Source organism: Acinonyx jubatus, chromosome C1, assembly GCF_027475565.1.
Source record: "Acinonyx jubatus isolate Ajub_Pintada_27869175 chromosome C1, VMU_Ajub_asm_v1.0, whole genome shotgun sequence".
Taxonomy (NCBI): Eukaryota; Metazoa; Chordata; class Mammalia; order Carnivora; family Felidae; genus Acinonyx; species Acinonyx jubatus.
The window spans coordinates 52,568,917-52,592,240 of NC_069381.1; the positions used below are offsets into that span (position 1 = coordinate 52,568,917).

At 41.8% G+C, this 23,324-nt stretch overlaps 1 protein-coding gene across 2 annotated transcripts in view; it reads left to right on the forward strand.

Annotated features, from left to right (window-relative positions):
* CACHD1 (cache domain containing 1) overlaps positions 1 to 23,324 on the forward strand; it is a 208,511-nt gene that overhangs the window by 149,329 nt on the left and 35,858 nt on the right. For both annotated transcript variants that reach the window (XM_027058991.2, XM_027058992.2), the window contains 7 exons: positions 1,778 to 1,904; positions 4,770 to 4,914; positions 5,805 to 6,021; positions 12,746 to 12,895; positions 16,954 to 17,187; positions 21,428 to 21,577; positions 22,466 to 22,589. In XM_027058991.2, the coding sequence (XP_026914792.2) occupies positions 1,778 to 1,904; positions 4,770 to 4,914; positions 5,805 to 6,021; positions 12,746 to 12,895; positions 16,954 to 17,187; positions 21,428 to 21,577; positions 22,466 to 22,589 (1,147 nt within the window). The remainder of the gene's footprint in view (positions 1 to 1,777; positions 1,905 to 4,769; positions 4,915 to 5,804; positions 6,022 to 12,745; positions 12,896 to 16,953; positions 17,188 to 21,427; positions 21,578 to 22,465; positions 22,590 to 23,324) is intronic.

Genomic DNA, 23,324 nt, shown 5'->3' on the forward strand with positions numbered 1-23,324 from the left:
TCTTGTCCGCGGGGAGCCCTCAGGGAGGCCAGGAAACTCTGAGAGGGCTTCTTGGTCTGTAACTTGAGGATAATAATTTGTTACTCCTAGAATTTTTGTGAGGATAAAATACGCTGCACTTTCTCAGTGTATGTTTGGTGGGGTAATCGCTGAAAGCGTGAGGTACTGACCATGCTTTAGGCCCTCCGTGGAGTGCATATCACACACAGTGCAGTCAGGGGACCAGCACTATAACTGAAGGCCCACTGACCAAATCCAGCTTGCCGCTGATTGTTTGTAAATAAACTCTAATTGGCACACCCTCACACTTACGGCCGTCCGTGTCCTGGCTGCTGTGGCACTACAGCTGCGGAGTCGGATGCATTGCAACAGAGACTGCTTGGTCTGCAAAGCCAGAGTTCTTGACTCTGCGACTCTTTGCAAGAGTTTGCCGACCTCTGAACCAGACTCCAGGGTGGCCGCGTGGCGGTCAGAGCTTCTATACATTCTTGTCAAATGCGCGTCGCACTTTCTCTTTGCCTTTGCCCAGACTCCTCCTCCCCTTGCTTTGCGCCCCATGACCTGCTATGTAAGTCTTCTGGTGGATCAGTTGCTGCAACAGGGCTTGGTTTTTGCTCAACTGTGTGTATCCTGCAGCACGTAAAGCAGTAACGTACACATAGTGAGTGTATAATTTGTAACTGATTTAGTGGGGAAGAGAGTCAGAAGGGCATCAGAGAAGGGAGAGGATAAGCAAGGCTTCATGGAGGTTTGGGGACAGGACTGCATGCGGTAAGGTAGCTGTCATTCCTGCTGCACGTCAGTGGCATCGGCGGGATAGTGTACATAGGAAGGGAGGCGATACCGCGTGGTAAGAACATAGGAACCAGGACACCCAGGCTTAAATCCCGACATGATCCTTTACTGATGAGACTTTAGACAAATCACTTAAGCTCTCTAAGCGCATTTTCTTTTTTTTTCTTTTTAGTTTTTTAATTTATTTTGAGACAGGGATAGACAGTGTGCAAGTGGGGAATGGGCAGAGAGGGAGAATCCCAAGCAGACTCTTCAACACCAGTGCAGAGCCTGATGCGGGGCTCAAACACATGAACGTTGAGATCATGACCTGAGCCAAAGTTGGATGCTTAACCAACTGAGCCACCCAGGCGCCCGTCTAGGCATATGTTCTAAAGTCCAAAGTAGGGAATAATAATACTGCCTTCATCATACAGCTGTTTTAGGGGTTAAATGAGATAACATGAAGGAAAGCCTGGATCCCAGTACTGGCACATTAGAATCACTCTGTAAGCTATTACTGAATGATGGTTGTTCTGACCTTTCAAGTACCATCTGTTCTATTTTCCTCATTGTGGCGTGAACAGGGTCAAGGTCATGGGTCTAGTCCCTCTGGAGACTAGACCTTTAATGTCACTCTTTTCCACAATTAGAGAATGTACCCCAAGCCAGCAAGTGTATGCTGGTCCAACAGGGACCAACCTACTGAGGGGAGAGGCTAGTGCAAATGAATCATTCATGCTGGGAAAATATTCCAGGACATAGAGTGTCACCATGCAGTGTTAAGAATAATAGCTTCGCTTGACTGAAGCATTCATTACATTTCTCTATTCATGGGTGTTTTTTAAGGAGCAGAAAGAAAATGTTTAGTGGAAAATTTACAGCCTTAGATCTAGTGGGATTTCTTCATACTACAAGCAGTTTATGCAAAACAGATGCCTAAGGAGCGGTGCCTGCCTGCACCTGTGGATTTGGTGGTTATATTTCATTTTCCCCACTCCAGTTCTTGCAGACAACCTGAAATCCAACCCTGGAATTAAGTGGCAATATTTCAGTTCGGAAGAAGGAATTTTCACTGTTTTCCCAGCACACAAGTTCCGGTGTAAGGGCAGCTATGAGCATCGCAGTAGGTATGTTGACTTGCTTGCTAAATGCTAAGGTTTTAATTACTACTTAAGAGTCATCTGTGTGAAATAGAGACTCCTCATTTACATACATGGTTCTGCCTCGAAGCTGTGATTTCAGGAACTTGTTCTGAAATGATTTCACCACTGAGCATATGTGGCTATGGAAACTCTAGGAAGGGCAAATGATAAAGCCCAGAGTTTGTCTATAAGCTGTCTAACAAGCCAAAGAAAACAAAATATTCACTAAAGAAATTAAATTGTTGGAGGCGCCCAGGTTGTTTTGAGCTTCAGTCATCTTTGATGAGACAGAAATGATAATCCTTTCTCTAAAGTGCCACCCTACATGACTTCATAGCCTGTCTCAGAGTGGACTTTGTGATTCCCAGCTTTCCTTTCTGTGACAATGCGCTTAGCCATCTTTTTGAAATTTACATGCAATCTGAGCTACTAGAAGTTTTAAGGGTGTCCAGAACACATTGGATTGAAGATGGTTAACATCCCTGCTCTTCTCACGGAAATGAGTGGAGTGTGTACCGTTTAGCCAGAAGGGTGGTAATGGTGAGCTCATTTGTATGACAAGACTCATCAATTTACAGAACCCCTTAGGCAAAGGCACTTCCCTTTTGAATCCCTACAGCTTCCCTTCACAATGTCAGATGTTTGATGCCAGAAAATCTGGAGCTAGTGCAAGATGTTCGTTTTTCATGCCATTTTTTGGAGTCTGAATTAGCCATCCCTTTAGCCTCTCTTTATCTTTACTTTAAATTGTGTCTAAAATTTTCCCCAGGGAAAATACCTCTTCTGTGCTTTTCCTAGAAAGATCTTTGTGTTGTTGGTATGGTTTCTACTGTTCCCTCTCTAGACATCCTGGTTGAAGACTTCAGTGTCTTAGAGACTAGACCAGAAGCCATGACCTTGGGTCTAGTCTGGCTCATCTAAGGAGAGGCCAGAGACCCCATGAACCATCTAATTTGCATTTACTTCTAAGAAGATAGTTTGACTGGCATGCTGCTGTTAATGAATCACCCATGAGGGAAGGTCCAGAAGGACAAGCAGGGCCTTGTCACAAATCATCAGCACTCACCTCCACTTGGAAGGTTTCATGCATATCCACTCTGAATCTGCATTAAACCAACCCTCAAGGCTGTCTTCCCTTGGCCAAGTAGTAATCCAGGTTCCTCCCCTCATAGATTGCTGTTCCCAGCTCTTTACTTGACTTAACTGTTGCAAGTTCTCTACATCCTTTGAAATGTGGAATGGGCTTTCAGAGCTCACAAGAAAGGAACCCGTGGATACAAATCATGCTGTGGGGACTGATTCCCTGATTTTACGTTTAATGTTACTATTTATACATCCCTCTAAAACAGTTTTTTAACAACTTATTGTGACAGTGTGAACACATTCTGCTTTTCATTTCATATGGGTTGAGGAAAGGAGATATGCTAGGTTTGTTTTTGTTTTTGTTTTTGTTTTTGTTTCTTGTTTTTTTAATTCACTCACCTTGCCTGGAAGACGTGCAGAGTTCAGTATTTGACATGGTTGTCCGTGTTGGGATAGTCAGATTTGCTTCCTTTCTGGTTTCTCTTTCATTTCTGTAGCCATCTCTCCTGGATTCTTTTATTCCGTTTCCCTGCTGGCTTAATGTTACTGACTAGTGAAAGTACGGTGGTACTTCAGGGTTAATGTAGGACGTTTGGCTTGAGAACAAAAGTGTAAACTTGGCCAGATTTTGAAAGATTCTTTTTTTTTTTTTTTTTTGAACTTTGCCTATATTTCTTAATTTGTGCCCAGGTTTTTGTGACTCAACTGGCATCTGACATTTCATGGAAAAATCTAGGTTTTAGGGGTGTCACTAAACAATTCTCTTGAGGCTGACTTGCTTTCTTAAGCTCCCCCTAATTTGTTCCAGCTTTAAAACTGTGAATAGAGACCTCATTAAACCTCTCTCACAAGCCTTCCTGTACTGCACATTAGCTGAAGCCTGCTTTTGATGGGAGGCATTTCTCCTTTGGACCTTCCCCACCCTCCCTCCACCCCCTTTTCTTAATGTTGGCAAACAAAAACCTGGCAAGGAGAGCTGCTATCACAGGCTTGGACAAATTTGATGGCATGGTTTTAAATGCTCAGATAAGGGGCCTTTTGGTGGCTGACCTGTGTGAATTGCTTTAGTACAGAAAGGAAAGGGCCCTCTTAAGCGGTTAGCTTTGTCTGGTGGAGACAAACCAAACCTGCTATTGAAGGCTGCCCAGTGTGCTCACGGATCCCAGTCTGCCTCACTTTTAGCACAGCCCCACTCTGTACATCTGCAGAGAAGGACGTGGCACCGGCGAGTGGACCGTCCTCTCCCTCTTGGGTGGTCTCTGCAGCCCGAAGGGCCACCAGTTCCATTTTCTGTAGCTGACTACTGGGTAACCTTGAGCAGTATCACCACACACAGCTGAGAGCATTGCCTTTCAAGTATGTTGAAAAGGCCAGCCCCCCAAAGTATTTGCTGCCCCCCCCCTTTTTTTCAAGTTTATTTTTTATGTAATCTCTATACCCAATTGTGGGCTTTGAACCCACAACCCCAAGATCAAGAGTCACATGCTCCACCAACTGAATTTGCTTCTTAAGATCTCCTCCCAGTTGCTTTAATCTTTGGAAGACCTAAGTTACCAGTCCCTGTTCTATGTTTACTATTGTCTCAAGGTAGTGTTTCAGTGCACCAATACCATTTCTCCTTGCCAGCTGATCTCTCCATCCTTGTGCCATCCCTGGAAAAACACATGGACATCAAATGCCTGCACATCTGTAGTGTTCACAGCTGTGTAGGTTGAGGTCTTTTTACCTAAACCAGGACTGACCCCAGAGAGCTTCTCCCCCTTCTAGACCTATCTACGTCTCCACGGTCCGGCCACAGTCAAAGCACATAGTAGTGATCCTGGACCATGGGGCTTCTGTCACGGACACCCAGCTTCAGATCGCCAAGGATGCTGCCCGGGTCATCCTCAGCGCCATCGATGAACATGATAAGGTGACCATTACCCCAGTGACCCCTGTGGCAACTGAATCTTCCTTCAATGCCTTTCAGAAAGTAGTTTATGTTTTATGATCTATATTTTTAAATCCATATTTAAAATGACTTTGGGAAAAGAGAGTTGGTTTGGTTTTTATTCTTGTTTGAGCAAGCAGCTACCAACTCTGGTTTCCAAATCTCTTTTACAATTGCCCCCACCAAGCCAAGTCTTGTGCTTCTTCCTTCATGGCTTCTGGTAAGATTTCCAATAAGCTGTGACTTGCACACTGGAAGTTGTGTGCTGAGGGGAGGAAAAGGACAAGGGCTTGATGCTGGTGGATGGCTGAACTTTATCTCAACATTTATGAGAAGTGTGGGATAAGCGAAGGCTTCTAGAGGTGTCCTAATCTCTAGGATACCTCAGAGACAGGTGTGTTTATAGCTAATGATAATCTGTTGCGTGTGGACGTTTTGTGCTTCATCATTTTGACTTTTTCAGCTCCTAAGGTTTTACTGACTAATCTAGTTGCTTAAAACACTCTGTGGCTTTACCCTCACCCCCACCTCCAATTGGAAAACCAAGATGGTTAGTACTTGCTAAGATTTTTCCCTGCATGCAACAGTTATTCTTAATGTTATAGAAGAACACCATACTGCTGATGACTTCATCTTGAAACAAACAAATCAACAAAAAAACAAACTCTAGAGTCCCTCCCCGTTACCAATTCTTAACTAATCCTTTGCAAATTGGATAGATTTATGCCTCCAAACATTTATTTTTTAAACTCTCAGAAACTGTTCTGTAGGCCTTCTCAGTTCTTGGGCTTTTCCAGAATTAAGAAAAAAAAAACAAAGAAACAAAAACTTTCAGATGGTAAGATAACAAGATTTCTTTTTCTGTCCTCCAGATCTCTGTGCTGACTGTGGCCGACACGGTCAGGACGTGCTCACTCGACCAGTGCTATAAGACGTTCCTGTCTCCAGCCACCAGTGAGACAAAAAGGAAAATGTCCACCTTCGTCAGCAGCGTCAAGTCTTTGGACAGTCCTACCCAGCATGCAGTGGGATTTCAAAAGGCATTTCAGCTGATTCGAAGCACAAACAATAACACAAAGTTCCAAGCGAGTAAGTGTGCTCTCTCAGAGGACTTAGAAACTAACAGATCAAGGATGTTGATAGGAATACATTGTAAATTGATCACACAGATGTGTCGAGAGGGATTTTTAAAAAACCGACCTGGGATAAAATTTTCATGTGTTGTCCTATTCGTCATCTAGGACTAAGATCTTAATTCAGTTTTCTCATCTTTTCCAATCAAAGGTACTCAGCCTGCACGATTTCTTCCTTCACAGAGTCTCTTCTTCCTGCCCCTTTATTAAGAACACAGCCCCATTTATTTCCCAGGGGAATATCCACGTCCTTTTTAATGCTAATTGTCAGCCTTGCCTCTCGTGGACTTAAGAGTGGATGTCTGCTTGTGCGCATGTGCACATAAACAGGCTGCAGGATTCTTGCCTTGATCCTTCCTTCTTGTAACCAGCTGTCATTTAGATGAGCACGGCCCTTCAAATGTACAAAGGCACTCTAATTTAATTTTCATGTATTAAAGAAAATCTGGAATTAGGATGCATGCTAAACTGAAGGAAAAGATATTTGAAATAAGACACATGCTTTGAAACTACTGAAAGGAATCTTATGTCATTTTCCCTTTTATATTCTAATATCTATTTGTTGGATTTTTTTTAATGAATATATCCTATTGAGATAAACTTAATATATTTTCAAGTTGTTCCGTATGTCTGCATTAAAACTAAGATAGTATTGAGAAATGCAAAGCATAGTAACTGGCACCTGGTGGTCCCTTAAAAAGTGGAGGCTACTGGAATTATTACAACTAATGATGGTGGATGCCATATTTGGTTTATGTTTGTATATAACAAATTACCACGAATTTAATAACAGCTTAAAACAATGTACGTTTATTATCACACAGATCATTCCGTGGGTCAGGAGTTCAGACATGGCTTACCTGCGTTCTAGTTGAAAGGATTTATTTAGGGTTGCACAAGACTCAGTCTAGATATCACCTAGGTCTGTGGTCTCCTCTGAAGTTTGGAGTCTTCTTCCAAGCTCAGCTGTTGGCAGAATTCATTTCCTTGCAACTGTAAAACTCCCATGTACTTGTTGCTTCAAAGCCAGCTGGAGAGTGTCTCTTCTTTGAGCCCCTGACTTCAGGGATGGCTTGGACCCTCTTTTAAAGGGCTCATTTGTTCTAATCAGACCCATCCCCTTTTGAATTAATCTGTTTTCTCTCCCTTGTGATTAACTTATTAGAAACCTCAATTACATCTGCAAAATCTCTCCATCTTTGGATGGATGTACTATATGTAGTACAATCACAGAAGTGAGGGTGTGGGCCATTGGGATCATCTTAGAATTTTGCCTACCAGTCCTGTCAAGCATCAACTAGCCACAGACCAATATTACAGGACGGCTAAGAGTAAAGTTCCCCACAATTCAGTAAGGCCAGTGGAACAAGGTTGACTCCCAAGTATTCAAGACAGATTGGCTAGTTGGTCAATGCCATTTATCAGCTGCTGTTTACCTATCCACACTCCTCACCAGACTTTTCTACTTGATTTCTCAGTCGTTAAGCCATGTTCAGAGTTTAAGTCCATTTTTTATTATTACGGTATTCAAATAATGGAGAGAAATGTTTGGCTGTGGCCTGGCAGTGATTGTGAGTCAAGGGAGCCCAAAGTAAGTTAATGAGGATCATTTTGGGGAGCATGGTAAACTAGAGGGCACATGGCCCATGGAGAAGGCAGCTGTTTTTGTATGCAGCCTGTGATTGCCACGTAGGAGGGCCTGCCCAGGGTTGCCAGATCTCCTATTTTAAGAGAAGCCAGAAATCTGGATTTTTATGTGAACCCCCTTGGTTTTCAAATGTTGACATTTGTTTCAGCTTTAAAACTGAGACCTCATTAAACCTCTTCTTACAAACTTCCCTGCACTACACATTAACAGAAGGCTGCTTTAATGGGAGGCATTTCTCCTCTGGGTTTTTTGGTTTTTCTTAATGTTGGCAAACAAAAACATGGCAAGAAGAGTGACCATCACAGCCTTGGAGGAATTTTGATGGCACTGTTACTTAAATCCTCACTGGAGTCCTTTTTAAGCCAAGTAAGATGTTCCTAAATTTTTGCTCATGGGCATTTACTTGACAGCTTCTACTGGCAGTTGAGAGGAAAAAGAACTCAGAGTGAATTGCATAAGGAAACACATCAGAAATTAGCATTGTCCAGCTCATTAGGGAGAGATTTGAGGTGTTTTCAAGCAATTTAGCATAGTGGTTAAGTATGTGGGTTTTGGACTTTAACCAATGTGAGTTCAAATTCCTACTCTGAAATTTTTATAAACTTGCGAACTCGTGTAAATTATTTGATCTCTCCAGGCCTAATTTCCTCTTCTGCAAACTGAGGGTGATAATAAGATCGAGGATTCCATCATAAATATTAAATGAATATTACCCGTGGTTATTATGATACTCAGTTTCCCATAGGACTTCTAGCTCTGGCTAAACTAGAGCAGACACCTCAAACATCTAAGTTGACCTCAAGCCTAGATGACTGAGGACTACACTTTATAGACTTGGCTACAGCATAGGGAGGGATGTACTCATCTTAGGAGCTCGCACTCTATCTCATTACTTCTCTTCTGCTTCCTAGATAATTATTTAGCTTCTGCTGAATGCCTAATACTGTTTTAAAGCCCCAGGGTGGGGGGGAGTTCTAGTGAGTAAGACCTACCCTGTAAGATTGTTGTAAGGATTAGTCTGTGCATGATAATAAAGTATCTGCCCCAGGTGAGTAGCTATATGAACACAGGCTATCTGCCATAAATCATGGTGGCTTTGTACCAATTTGTTCTGCACTAATCAGAACATCCAAAACTTTTACCCATTGCTGGCTCTTTTTCAGTCCCATGGCAAATCTGTAACTGATACCATCGACATATTTGGGTTGCCTGTTGAGGGTGGGATTGGTTCGTAGGTCATTTTGTAGCAGAAGGAATACAATGGTGAGGTAGGAGTGGGGAATCCAATGGCTTGGGCGAAGTCCAAATTTGAGTTGCTCTTTCCTCTTTGATATTGACCTCAACACATGCTTGTATCAAGGCTTGGACAGGGACTTGTCAAATGGAAGCTGTTGTGTTTTCTTCCAGGCGCATGCTATGTCTTTGCTCCGCCCCAAGCCCTTATAATTACTCATCCATGACATTACTAATTATAAGGTTTAATTCCTCTGAGTGCCTAGGGAAGGAATATCCAAATAAGTAAAAACATATCAAATTTGGCAGATCCGATATCTAAAAAGGATAGGACTAGGAGAGAGGCTGGGCAGAGACAATGAGGATGTTTATAGGGTGGATGTCTTACTGTTGGAAGGGGAAGGAAAAATACTTGACTACTAAAGGAGGGGCTGCAGGCTGCTGGCCTTCTGGCTTTCCAAATGTGGGCCTGTGCCTTAACACCAGCTCTCAGTGACAGCATATTTTATCTAGAGTCATAAAGCTAACTAAGTAAGGAAACTCAGAGAGTTCTCTTTTAGGTACGTCTTACGTGTGTCCAGGCATTTATCACATATGGTACCTTTGCCGTGGGGTGGTGGTTTGTTTGCCTCATACTTCAGATCAGCCTCATGGTATATCTATACTCCCCCAACTAGGGAATCAAGTAGTATTTTTTTTCCAGTCTGAAGTTTAAGTGAGAAGTTTGGGGACTAACAATATTTCATAGGACAGTATTTACATCATTGGAAAAATATTGACATCAAGTTTAAGATGGATATTTCTAAGCTTAGAGATTTTGTGTGTGTGTGTCAGCCTTCACTTCTTAATTTCTGATGAAAAAATAGTACAATTAAATTTGCAGTTAGTGGGGCACCTGGGTGGGTTCAAGCCCCACATCGGGCTCTGTGCTGACAGCTCAGAGCCTGTAGCCTGCTTTAGATTCTGTGTCTCCCTCTCTCCCTCTGCCCCTCCCCTCTCATGCTGTGTCTCTCAAAAATAAATAAACATTAATTTTTTCTTAACTTGCAGTTAGTATTAGAGAATTATTCAACAATCATAATACACTTACTTGTATATTAAGTTTTGGTAGTAAATAAGAGACAACAACTTAGATTGCATTTACTTCTTTGAGTCAATTTTATTAAACTCCGTTCAGTTCAATGTACAACATTGATACAACATTAATTATTCAATTCTGTGTAATAAAGAATGCGGGGCGCTTGGGTGGCTCTGTCAGTTAAGCATCCGACTTTGTCTCAGGTCGTGATCTCACGGTCTGTGAGTTTGAGCCCCGCACTGGGCTCTGTGCTGACAGCTCAGAGCCTGAAGCCTGCTTCCAATTCTGTGTCTCCCTCTCTCTCTGCCCCTCCCCTGCTTGTTCTCTCTCTCTCTCTCTCTTTCTCTCTCTTTCTCTCTCTCTCTTTCTCTCTCTCTCTCTCTCTCTCTCTCTCTCTCTCTCTCTCTCTCAAAAATATTTTTTTAAATCTTTAAAAGATTTAAATATTTAAAAAAAAGAATGCTTCCAAGTTTAAAATGGAAATCTATAAACTGAAGGAAACCTAATCTTTGTATCCTCATCATTGTTAGGATAATTTTTTAAAAGGGTAACTAACTGTATTCATTACCTATTGCTGGGTAACAAATTCCCCCAACACTCAGTCACTTAAAAAACATTAAACATTTACTATCTCAGTGTTTGTAGGTCAGGAATCTAGATACATCATAGTTGGGTGCCTCTGGCTTAAGATGTCTCATGAGGTTAGTCACACTGTTGGCCAGAGTTGATATCATCTCAGAGTTCAACTTGGGAAGGGCCAGCTTCCAAGTTCATTCACGTGGTTGCTGGAGGGACTCAATTCTGAGGGCCTCGGTGCCTGGCTTCTAACGAGGCTTCTATGAGCCATATGCTATGGCCCATAACATAGTGTCTGACTCAGAGTGAGAGAGAGCCTGCACAGTGGAAGCCACTGGCTTTTTGTAACCGAATCGATTTCTTAATGCCTCCCCACCCCCATTACCCCTCCTGCATTCTATTCCCGAGAAGCAAGTCTTGAAATGCAGCCCACACTCAGAGGGAGACAGTTACACGAGGGTATGGCTATCAGGAAATAGGATCACTGGCAGACCAACTTGGAGGTTGCCTACCACAGTACCTATAAAGTAACCTCAGTTAAATGACAAGAATAAGGACCTGAAGAAATAAGCATATGACATACTATATAAATATTTATTTCTCAATAGAAAGGTAAACTCCCACATAGGATATCTCAATAAAAATGTATAGTGAGCCGGGGCGCCTGGGTGGCTCAGTCGGTTAAGCGTCCGACTTCGGCTCAGGTTATGATCTCGCAGTCCGTGAGTTCGAGCCCCTCGTCGGGCTCTGGGCTGACCCCTCAGAGCCTGGAGCCTGTTTCAGATTCTGTGTCTCCCTCTCTCTCTGACCCTCCCCCGTTCGTGCTCTGTCTCTCTCTGTCTCAAAAATAAATAAACGTTTAAAAAAAAAATGTATAGTGAGCCAAAGAATCTCAGATTGGAAAAACTGTGAAGTCCAGCTCACTTAATTCCCTCCCTCCATTCAGTATTCAGCCTCTGTTTACTTATCTCCAGTGGTAGGAAATTCACTACTTTTATTTTGTAGTAAATCCACTTGAAGGAAATTCTTCACACTGAGTTAAAATGACCTCCTCAATCATTCTACCCACAAGCCCTAGTTGGGAAGTAATTTAATCTTGAGTGATAGGTGCTGCTTCAGACTGATAGGAGGGTTTTGTTTGGGGGAGGGGGGTGTTAAGGTTTCTTTCTCTTTTACTCTGTTTGCCATCAGCCTTTGGTTCGCTCGTCTCGAATTAACCAGTTAGTCCTCACAACAATCCTGCAAGGAAAGTACTGTCATTATCCCCATTTTGTAGACAGGTTAAGAGAGCGAGTGTAGAGAGGTTAGAAAATCTGCCTAAAATTACCCAAGCACAACTTATAAGTTACAGAGCTAGGATTTCAACACAGGTGAAATGTTTTTACTGGCTCTCATCTTGATGTTTTTACTACTCTTCTACGCTGATAAGTTTTAAAAAACAAAAATGTTTTGGGGCGCTTGGGTGGCTCAGTCAGTTAAGCGTCCAACTCTTGGTTTCAGCTCAGATCACGTGGGTTCAAGCCCCAGATTGTGCTCTATGCTGACAGTGTGGAGCCTGCTTGGGATTCCCTCTCCCCCCACCCCCCACCCCCCCGTCTCTCTGCCCCTCCCCAACTTGCGCTTTCTCTGTCTCAAAAAAATTAAATAAACTTTAAAAAATAAAATAAAAATAAAAACAAAAATGTTTTCTGGAGCTACTTAGTGTAGGGGCAAATAACCTTACATTTTAAGAGCCTGTGGAAGAACTACCATCCATTTTAAAGCCTCGTCACCCCTAAACTGTTTGTTCCTGGTAAAGCCCCTAAGTCACTGAGGAAAGGATATATCGGGTCCTGAATCCTCTGTTTCAGAAGGCAAGAGAGATCTCCATCTGGGATGGCTAAATTACCACACCATGAATGCTAAAGGAAATCACCTTTTATCTGGTAAATTTATTAGGAACTTCTCTTCAGCTAACACTGGGTAAATGAGGCCTCCTGGCCCACAAAGGGCAGGATGGACGGGAAGCAGAGGCAGGGAAGGAGGCTGAATACCCGGCCAGGCAGGTCCTTGAGGTGGGAAAGTCCAAAGGAAATGAAAAAGAAACAGAACTGCTGCCTTTAGCTAGAATCCAATGTAACATTCAATTTGTATGTTTTTGTTTAGATACAGACATGGTCATAATTTACCTGTCAGCTGGCATCACATCAAAGGACTCTTCGGAAGAAGATAAAAAGGCAACTCTCCGCGTCATCAATGAAGAAAATAGCTTTCTAAACAACTCTGTAATGATTCTCACCTATGCCCTCATGAATGGTAGGTAGTATTTCGAGATTTTTCTTTCAGATGAAAGTTCTCTCTAAGTGCATGCTGCTTTCCAAAAAAAAAAAAAGTAAAAAAGAGCCCTAACAGCGTGCACTTTGATGAAGGGTATGAGGAGAGACAGCTAAGCAGCTTCCTGCACAAGCCTTTCTCTCCCTAACGTTGGTATTCAGGGCATGTGTTAGGATGTCCCTCTCTCTAGCGCTCTCTCCAACCAGCTGCTCCTTTCTAAACCTTGTCCAGTTATGTGGGCTTGCAAATGATTCTGTATAGCTCCATTTTTTTCAGTTCTCCTTCATATTCTTGGATTTTGATACTGCGTGGAGGTAATTAACTGAGCTCATTGATTTAAGCTTCAGGAAGCCAAAATACTGACCTAGATTCATCTCTATAACCAAGTCAGTGAGTATCACGTTTCCCTGCAGAATCCCCACCTACAGCCTCTTCTGCTACTCTCTCCACCTCAGCTTCCTTAACTATATAATGGAGATAAGAATTAGCTATGTGACAGGGTTGTTGGGAAGATTAGCTCTAATGTACAGTAAACACCTGGAGAGTGTCACTTTCCGGGTACTCATGAAGGTTGATTTTGTTGCTATTAGATCAGTATGTGAAAGGGTTTCATAAATCGGCCAATCTGAGGAGATAATATTTTTCCTTCTCTCCAACGCGTCCTCCAGTCTGAGTTCAGCCCAGTTTTCTAACTTTTCTGCTCTGTCCTGTCTCTTCACCTGTTAATGCATATTGCCCTTCCCCCCAGAGTATCTTCTCCAGACCCCTTACCCTCAGTGTTCATGGCGACCATATTCGCAAAGCCATGTCTTGACCCATATGGTCTTTCATCCCTCCCATCCATTTCCAGATTTCCATGCAGAACCACGTGGCTTTAGGGACAGTGGTTCTCATTTTAACATGCTAAGGATTACTTGGAGGTAACTGTTTAAATGCAGATTCCCAGGCAGTGCCCTCAGATTTTTATTCAGACCCTCCTAGGCAGAATGCAGGAATCTGTGTGGGTGAGCATGATTCCTTCCCAGATATTTTGTGGACTCTACATGGAAGAACTCAGGGTGTGAGGTCTAAAGGTTCTGAGTTCCGGTCTCCATTTGTTAGCTGGTGGTGTATGGCAAGTTACTTAATCTTTTTAGGCTTCAGTTATATCTGTAAAATGAAAATAATAAGATCTGCCTAGAGGTGCTGTGATAATAAATAAACAGGATACAATGTGTTAGAAGTTCCCGACACGGGTACCTGATAAATAACAGGTCCTCAAAGCCAGTTGTAGGAGTGAATTAAAGTTTGTGTAATTTTTTTTCTGGCTTGTTATAGCTCAAAGGCCAAGGAGCCTCTGTCTCACTCTGGCTCAGGGTCAGCTCTCTGTTCAGTATTTCAGTATTCCTTTTCGCCAGAGTGTTGTGCTTGCTTCTGTTAAACGTGTTGTCCATTACGCTGAATGATGTGCTCACCCGTCTCCTTCCACTTTCCAGAAGAATGAGCTGCTCAGCCATGAGCCGTGTCTTAGTTTTCTTTGTATCCTGAGCATCAGGCACAGGGCTGGGCACAGCCGAGGTGGGCAAGGATGGCCTGTTTTTGCCTGGGACACATCTTTCAGTGTTATCTCTGGGTGCCATTTACTCTTTTTTCCTATGGTTTAGCTTCTTTGACTCGTGCAAGGAAGGAAGAGACAGAAGAAGGGAAGAGAATAAAGGTGGTTGGGCCTACAACGTATAACATAGTGCACTGAGGTTTTGGAGATGTATTGTACAAAGTGCCTGTCCTCAAGAAGCTTGTGACTTCTTGAGAAAGACGACAGACAAGGCAGATGAATTAAATGCAATGGTAAGAAAACTTACAAGGAAGTGATCACTTATTTTCCATTAGATTCGAGGGTCTGCCCAGGCAGATACTGAGTAAAGAAGCTTCCTCGCTATCACCCTTGTCTTCAGTGGTGCTAAATCTTCCCACTAGAGTATTTTGTGCACCTGCTATACCCCTGATAATCCCACTCTTTAAAAACCTCTGGTTACTTCCCTCTAATCAACCTCAACTCTTCTTTTTTCTCCCTGTAATCTAACTGGACACAACATCATCACTGCCAGGTTTCCGTCTCTCCAAATGCCATCTCTGAGCTTTGTTCATTAAGATTGACACATGCCCTTCCTCTACCAGTCAGGCTTCAGATAGGGAAGCAGAGCCACTATGAGAATTTTGGTAAAATGAATTTATCATCAGAATTAAAGTATATGCAATTAAGGGGAAACCTGGAAAAGTAAAGATCCAGAAAGAGAAATGGACAACTCAGCATTTAGTAACCAGCCCTGGCGTGGGTGAATAGGTTGGAGCTTGTAGGAATGTCTGAAAGCTAGGAACATCGAAGATCACTTGGGAGGTCTGCATAGAAACCTATGAGAGGTTGTCGGCCCTCTGTGGCTGCTCTACCCCTGTGAGTTCTCAGTGAAGCATCTGGACTGAACCTAGGGTTGCCCTTGTTGAGCAAGCTAGCCTGCAGCTGAGAAAGGGAACTGAATGCAGATCAGGGAAGGTTACAACAAACTGCAACATTCTGGTCCCTCTGTGTCTGTTCCACCTCTCCAATCAGCAACACTTCACTTTTGGGCCACCTTTAACCTAGAAACATACAGGAAAAGGATTCTGGGAAATATAGTCTCCAGGATGGCCATTGTTGGTGATAGAACCATCCACCATACCTACCAGTCTGTCACTCTACTGCTACTTTTGCTTCTCATTTCATGATGTAGTACATATAATACCCACGCTTGGATCACCTTCCAGCCCACACTGTTCTTTTTTGCCTAGTAGATGCTCCTGTTTGTTACTTTGCTTTTATGTTTGAGTCAACTTCTCAAGGATGTAAGGCCAGGGATTAATCATCCCTTTCATGCCTTTCGTATTATTTTTTCTCTTTGGAGCGTACCTCTCATCTCCCCTATCTCAACTTGATGTCAAGGTAAGATAACAATAATTTGCTTCTGCCTTTTTAGTATTGTTGCTCGAGTAGAACAAACTCCAAGTTATTTAAATACAATGTGTTAAGAAAAATTATATCCGTTAGATCCTTGTGTGATTTTAGAAATGGACTTCAAGGCTAGAAGTATACATACTCTTTAGTTAGAAGTGATAAAGTCACAGAAGACAGATGAACCATGAACTTTTCAGCTGTTGTTGTTGTTGTTTAAAATGAAATAGCTGAACATGAGGCAAAGCCTTTTTAAGACTCATTGGTTGAATCTCAGTAGTGACTGAAATCATTTGAATTTGTTTACAATGGCATCCATATGGGATCAGTTACTAATCCTTTTGACTATGTTCCAACAACAATAGCAAACCAAAATTTTTTTTAAAAGGCTTATTAAATTTATTTTTATGCTACAGATTACAGATGTTAAAGAACAGTACATCCCAGTATGTCTAAATCTTTTACAAAATTTTTAAAACCCTCTCGATGTACAAAATGTACATTCAATAAATCAAATCCAGTACTGTCCTAACAGTATCAAGCATGAAAACATTTGTAATTAAAGTGAGCTTAAAGACACCGGGTTTGGAGGCATCACTAAATGCAGTCCATAATGCTTCCATTGAGTTGCATGAGACTTTGGCAAGTGTTTAATAGGCAAAGAGGTAAGAAATGAAATGGTATATCACTATCCTTTAAAACTCTTAAGCTTTATCTACTATTTAAATGCCAACTTGTTAATCATTACTTTTGTTTTCAAATATTTCAAATGCATAAAGCTTAAACTTTTAGGGGAAAACATCAAGCCAAATGGGCTCCTTTATTTACTCATGTGCTTCTCATAGCTGCCTTTTGAAGAATCCCTTTGCCCTCTTGGCTGTTTGAGGAAAGACGCTGCCTCATGCTTTGTTCCTCAGCAAGAGTTGGTAACAGTGTCCTGGGTCTGTTGTCTCTGCAAGACCTCTTAGACATGGCAAGATTTCATCCATGCCCTTCTTAAATCTAAATGGCAAGGTTATTGTATGGCTATATACCATTTTGGTTTACACTGCCTACCTTTGGTTTTCCGTTTCAGATGGGGTGACTGGTTTGAAAGAGCTAGCTTTTCTGAGAGATCTGGCTGAGCAGAACTCCGGGAAGTATGGTGTGCTGGACCGGACAGCATTGCCTGTGATTAAAGGGAGCATGATGGTGCTGAACCAGCTGAGTAACCTAGAGACCACAGTTGGCAGATTCTATACCAACCTTCCCAACCGGATGATTGATGAAGCTGTCTTTAGCCTTCCCTTCTCTGATGAGATGGGAGATGGTGAGTCTGGGGACAACTTCCTACTAAAGGAAGGGGAAAAGAAACAGACATGGGTCCACCAAAACAATCACTTTTAAATGTCACCCAACACCCATCTGTGAGCATTAGAAGGTCTGGACAGGCAAGGGAGTGGTCCTCCCTTTCTCTGGTCAGAGGGTGGTGTAGGTCTCTTCCATCAGTCTGGTAGCACTGTATTTTAAACAGAAATCCCAGCCCTACTTTTTCCACATTGCCCTAGCCTCAGTCAGCATAATGGATCTATTGGGGAGGATTACTGAGGATTCCCCAGTATGCTGAGTTGGAACAAAAGAGTAACTTTGCATAGCAGGTGGTAAATCTCAGATGTGTTTAGGACTTAGCCTGAGAGGTAAAGCAACATGGTATAGTCAAACAAAGACAGGTTTGGCATTAGAGGATTTTAGGCCCACTCCACCCCTTAAGTTGTTGTCCTTGACAATTTATTTAATCTCATTAGTTCCCATTTGGTCACCTGTTAAAAATGTAATGTCTTCCACATAATAAATCTTTCAGGTTGTTAGGAGTAGAAGATTTATTGGTGCCTGGCGTACCTCTCAGTAATAATTACTGCTCTTGTCACTTTATTATTTTACTTTTGTTATTATTACCATTATCGTTGTCATCATCCTGATGTCCCAAGTTACCCACAGTGTGATATTAGGTAAAGTGTTTAACCTTCACATGATTAACTTTCTTGGTCTACGAAATGGGAAAAATATTTCCGTAAAGGCTGTTGTGAGGATTACATGCACTAATATATGTGAAGCACTGAGAATAACGCCTAGCCGACAGTATATGCTCATTAAAAGTACAACCTTTTTCATTCCTTCTGCATATTGTTTATCCTTTCCCCCACCTGTCCCCCTTTCTTCTCTGACAGAGAGGATGGAAGAAGAATCTAATGACTAGCCAGACACCATGACCACATGAGATCTTATTTTTACGTTCCAATAACTCTCACAAATACCTCTAGAGAAAACCCACGTATAAAAAGTAACAGGCCAATAGAGTATGTTTTCTAGAAATTAGGTAAACATGTTTTTTCTATAAGGAAGAAATGTAGTAGCTTCTGCTATACGTCAGGTTTTTTTGTGTTTTTTTTTTTAATCCTTCCTCCTTCTGGCAGGGCCCACAGATATGTAGACTATAGAAACTCCCACCTTTAGATAAAGTTATTTCCTTTTATAGGGAAATGTCAAGTTTTAAATGCAAATGACTTTTGATGCATCTAACCCACAGTATTGAGTGCCGGCCAAGCCTTGTGTCAGGCAGTGATGGGTAAGGCACACATCCCACCCTCAGCAAGCATGTAAGTCTGATAAGAGAAAGACAGATCGATGAATCATCTTAATACTGTGTCAGAGGAACAAAGACAGATGTGGAAACCGAGTCCTGTACAAGCACGGAGGTTTATGCAGTCAAATCCTTTGACCGTTAGTGATATCAGGCAGAGTAAGACCCTTCCTAAAATTCACCTGTACAACCCAGAGAGCTATGCAAAGGCTGTAAATCAAATTGTGGGCAGTTCTTTGGTTCTGTGCTGGCTGATGCTTTCCAAAATTTAGTCCTCAGGGCCTGTTTTCTGAATCCTCTACCGTGGGTTTCAGTGACTGGGTTACTGGTCTGTTGCATTCCCCTCCTAGAGCGTGCCTTTCGTGTTTATATTTTCAGTCCCTAGAATTATTGGGTGACATCTCTGCTAACTCCACAACATGGGGATGCTGAGCCTAGGAAATCCCATGTTTACTTGGCTCTAATTCAAAACCTCCACAGATTAAAATATCGGTTACTGGACATATTTCTTTTAACAAGTAAATCTATGTACTTTAGGTTAAAGTAGAGAGGGCATTTGGGGATTTCATTAAGTATAGCGAGAGCTTAGCATACTTTATTTGCCACAATGGAATGAAGAGTCTTCTGTCCGAGATGATAATTGAAAAGTAAGATGGTGTTTCTTTTTTCAGGCTTGCTCTCAACATAGCCAGAGGAGGATAGAATTCTGAAGTGAGCGTATGGTCTCAGAATATTTGTTGCACTTTGCTGCTCTATGAAGATGCCTTTAATCTTAGACACAAGCCCAGGGGAGCCTGGCGTGCAGGTTATGACCTGTGTCTCCATGCTAGCCCTCATGCACTGCTCCCATCATTTATAACCCCTTTGTCCAGGGATCCCTAAGCAAAAAATCTCCTTAAGATACATTGCTAAAACCTTCTGTTGACTGCTTTGGAAATTATAATAGTTCATAACTTTTCTTTTTTCCTGTTTTATTGATTTATAATTGACATATAACATTGCATTCATTTTAGGTGTACAACAAAATGATTTGGTGTGTGTATATATTGTGAAATGACCACTGTAATAAGCTTAGTTAACATTCATCACCCCACATAGTTAAGACTTTTTTTTCTTGTAGTGAGAACTTCAAAGATCTATTCTCTTAGCAACTTTCAAATCTACAATACAACATTGTTAACTAGAGTCACCATGCTACATATTACATCCCCAGAACTTACTCATCTTATGTCTGGGCACAACTTCTCACATTTTTCAGTGTTGTGTGCCCTTCCTCCTACCACGTGATGCATTTAATTGGCCTTTGCGACCACAAGTAAGTCACTAATACTTTGAGGGGCCTCACACGGGTTTCTATATGTGGGAGTCTATTCTTTGTAGAAGACTTGAAGTATCCAATTCCCTTTCCTGGGTGTTTATAGAAGAATAGTTTTTTGATGGTGCTGCTAAGGCATGAACTTGCCATTAAGTGCAGGAAAATACAAGAGTAAGATGGAGAGAAACTATGCGTCTTTTTGTTTTGCGTTTTACTTGGAACCATAGGATTGTAGAACTGCTAGGGGTGCTAGAGATCATTTTGTCTCCAACACATGAACAGAGGTGGCGCCACTTAACCCAGCTCAGTAGGAGAGCTGGGAGGAGCTCTCCTGGCTGTTCCGATGCTCAGGGCCACGCGCTGACCCCCAACACATGTACGTTGTCTTTGCCTTTGCTTTTCCCTTTCCTGATTATCCTGTTGCTTTTATATGGCCTGGAGCTGCGAATGGCTTTTATAATTAAAGAGCATGAGTGGGGGAGGAGCAGAGAGAGAGAGAGAGACATGGAATCTGAAGTAGGCTCCAGGCTCCAAGGCTGATGTGGGGCTCGAACTCACAAACCGCGAGATCATGACCTGAGCCAGAGTCAGACACTCAGCTTACTGAGCCACCCAAGCACCCCTAAAGCATTTTTTAAGTTTGTTATTTTGAGTGAGAGAGTGGGGGAAGGGCAGAGAGAAAGAGAATCCCAATGCTGTTTTGGAGCCCGACACGGGGCTCAAACTCACAAACTGTTAGATCATCACCTGAGCTGAAATCAAGAGTCAGATACTTAATTGAGCCACCCAGGTGCCCTCAAAACTTTTTTAAAAAAATAAATACAGAATATGCAACAGAGACCTTATGGCCCGCACAGCCTAAAATACTGACTGTCTAGCCCTTTACATAACAGTAGAGGAGCTCCTTAGCCGAACGACTAGAAATACATTACTTTGGAAACCCACCGTCTTCCTTAGCTGCTCAGAGTTCTCAGTGGTCAGATCTTACTAGATTCTGTATCTTTCTAAGGTTTTTCACCTCATTTTCTTGTCTTTTGTTAGGTTATATTAATGAAATAAAGTACCTTATAAGCATTCCTTTGTAACCTCTTTTCGTCTAACAATCCCTAAAAATCAGTAAAGCAGTTACCACTGTGTCACTTAAGCAGATGTGGAAAGCGGGACCCAGAGAAGTTATGTCCGATGTCATATGGAAAATGCAGAAGGGGCACAGCTAGGCTAGAACCCACATTTTTCAGTTCCTTGGCTAGTGGTCTTTCACATTCAGTTGAATCTTCCCCACTTGAGGAAATAGAATGATGTAGTAAGTGCTGCTGATAATTTGCACTGATCTGGAATGGCTGGTCAGGTGAGGAAATAATGGGAAATGTACAAATTGCCTCTGAAATTAACTTGGGGTGTCTGAACCCCACAGAAGACTCTTACCCCTGAAGTCTTGCTCACTTATGCCATCTGTGGAAGCAGTGGTTGGGTACTGGATCACACAGGTCACTTCAAGATGAGAAGATGCTAAAGGGCAGATATTAGCCTTTGGGATTCACTAGCACACAACTCCAGTCTTTGTTTGGTACATTCTCTGCTATCCCTTGGATTTGTTTTGTTTTTAAACCATAGGTTTGATAATGACTGTGAGTAAACCCTGTTATTTTGGAAACCTACTTCTGGGAATTGTAGGTGTGGACGTGAACCTGGCTTACATCCTCGAAGACGTGACGTATTACCAAGATTCTTTGGCTTCCTATACTTTTCTCATAGATGACAAAGGTAATCTGCTAAAAATTAATCAGAGGGAAGAATGATTTGTGTTTTGTAACCTGAAGAAAATAATCTGTAGATATTCTGATACTAACAAAGTAGGAAAATCATAGTATTTACAGAAAACTAGTGTGACTAGAACTGCTCATTTGCAGTGGAACAAATTCTTTCTGGAACACCATAAACATGGCAGAATGAACCTGAAAATGACACACATTTGTTTCTATATTGCACTGAGGGGTAGGTAACAGTTATTTAAAACATCAGGAAATTAGACTCCAGGACTGAGTAACACATAGAATGTGATCCTTTGGATTTTTTCTATATCCTTATCTTTAAATTCACTTGTGTTAAGGTTTAGGTGATAGAACATCTTTATTTTTTTTTTATTTATTTTTTTTAACGTTTATTTATTTGTGAGACAGAGAGAGACAGAGCATGAACGGGGGAGGGGCAGAGAGAGAGGGAGACACAGAATCAGAAGCAGGCTCCAGGCTCCGAGCCATCAGCCCAGAGCCCGACGCGGGGCTCGAACTCACGGACCGCGAGATCGTGACCTGGGCTGAAGTCGGACGCTCAACCAACTAAGCCACCCAGGCGCCCTGATAGAACATCTTTATAAAAGCAAAAACCCAGTGACTAGTACCTCCCAAGATATTCTCGATTAGACTCTTCTTCCATAACTTAAGGCATCTTTCTACACTTCAAGTTTTACACAAGAACACGTAAAACAAGTTCCATTTCTATCGGACTGGCCAGTTACACACTCAGATGTTGAGTATTGGCAGTCATCCCGGGGTATCCCACATTTCAGATGTGTGATAGGCACTTATATTAGAATCAGCACTTCTTCCAGCATGTTTCCCATAGCTCATGTCTTTGTTGTTTTTATTTCAGGGTATACACTTATGCACCCATCTCTCACCAGGCCATATTTACTCTCAGAACCCCCACTTCATACTGACATCATTCATTACGAAAATATCCCCAAATTTGAGCTGGTTCGGCAGAATATCCTAAGGTAAGGAAAAGGTGAAAGTTATAGTAGTTGTTTTTTGGTTTTTTGGTTTTTTCCCTGAAAAAAAAATAGGACCTTTTGAGGTCCAATATGAGTGTGTATTATAGGATATAAAACAAGTATAAAAATTAATGTTATTAAAAGTATCCTCCATGAATTTTTCATAAGAATAGTAGGTAAAACTTTGTAGAACAACAGATAGCCTCTTAAAACTATTAGGGAAAATGTCTTGTAAATCAGATTCTTTGTTCACATTGCCATTAATTTATAAAATCAGATATGTTATCTCATTTAAAAAAAAAACTCCCAATTGTACTAAAATGAAAAAAAACGGTAAAATAGAAGGTTAAGTTGAGGACCAGCTTTAGAGCATGCCAAAAAATAGCTTGGCAAAGCAGCATCCATTCCATTGACAGCACAATCATATACAACATTTTCTTTTGAAATAAAGAACAGATTGGATTTTTTCCAACCGTGATACATTATTTTGGCAGATGGTAACCTATAGAGAAACGGGTCTTTGTGCTCATTGGCTGTAAATTAATGACTGAGTGATTCGAGACCAGTTTGTCTCTGGAAAGAATTAGAATGGGAGGGGGGATGGCAGGGGTAGAGCATAAGGAATATTTTTAGTGCTGAGCTGACATCATGCTTTTACAAAATTGAAAATTTCACATTATCTCTTTCCAAAGTGATGAGCTTCATTGCTTTTCAAAATCAGGAGGTGGTCATTGACTC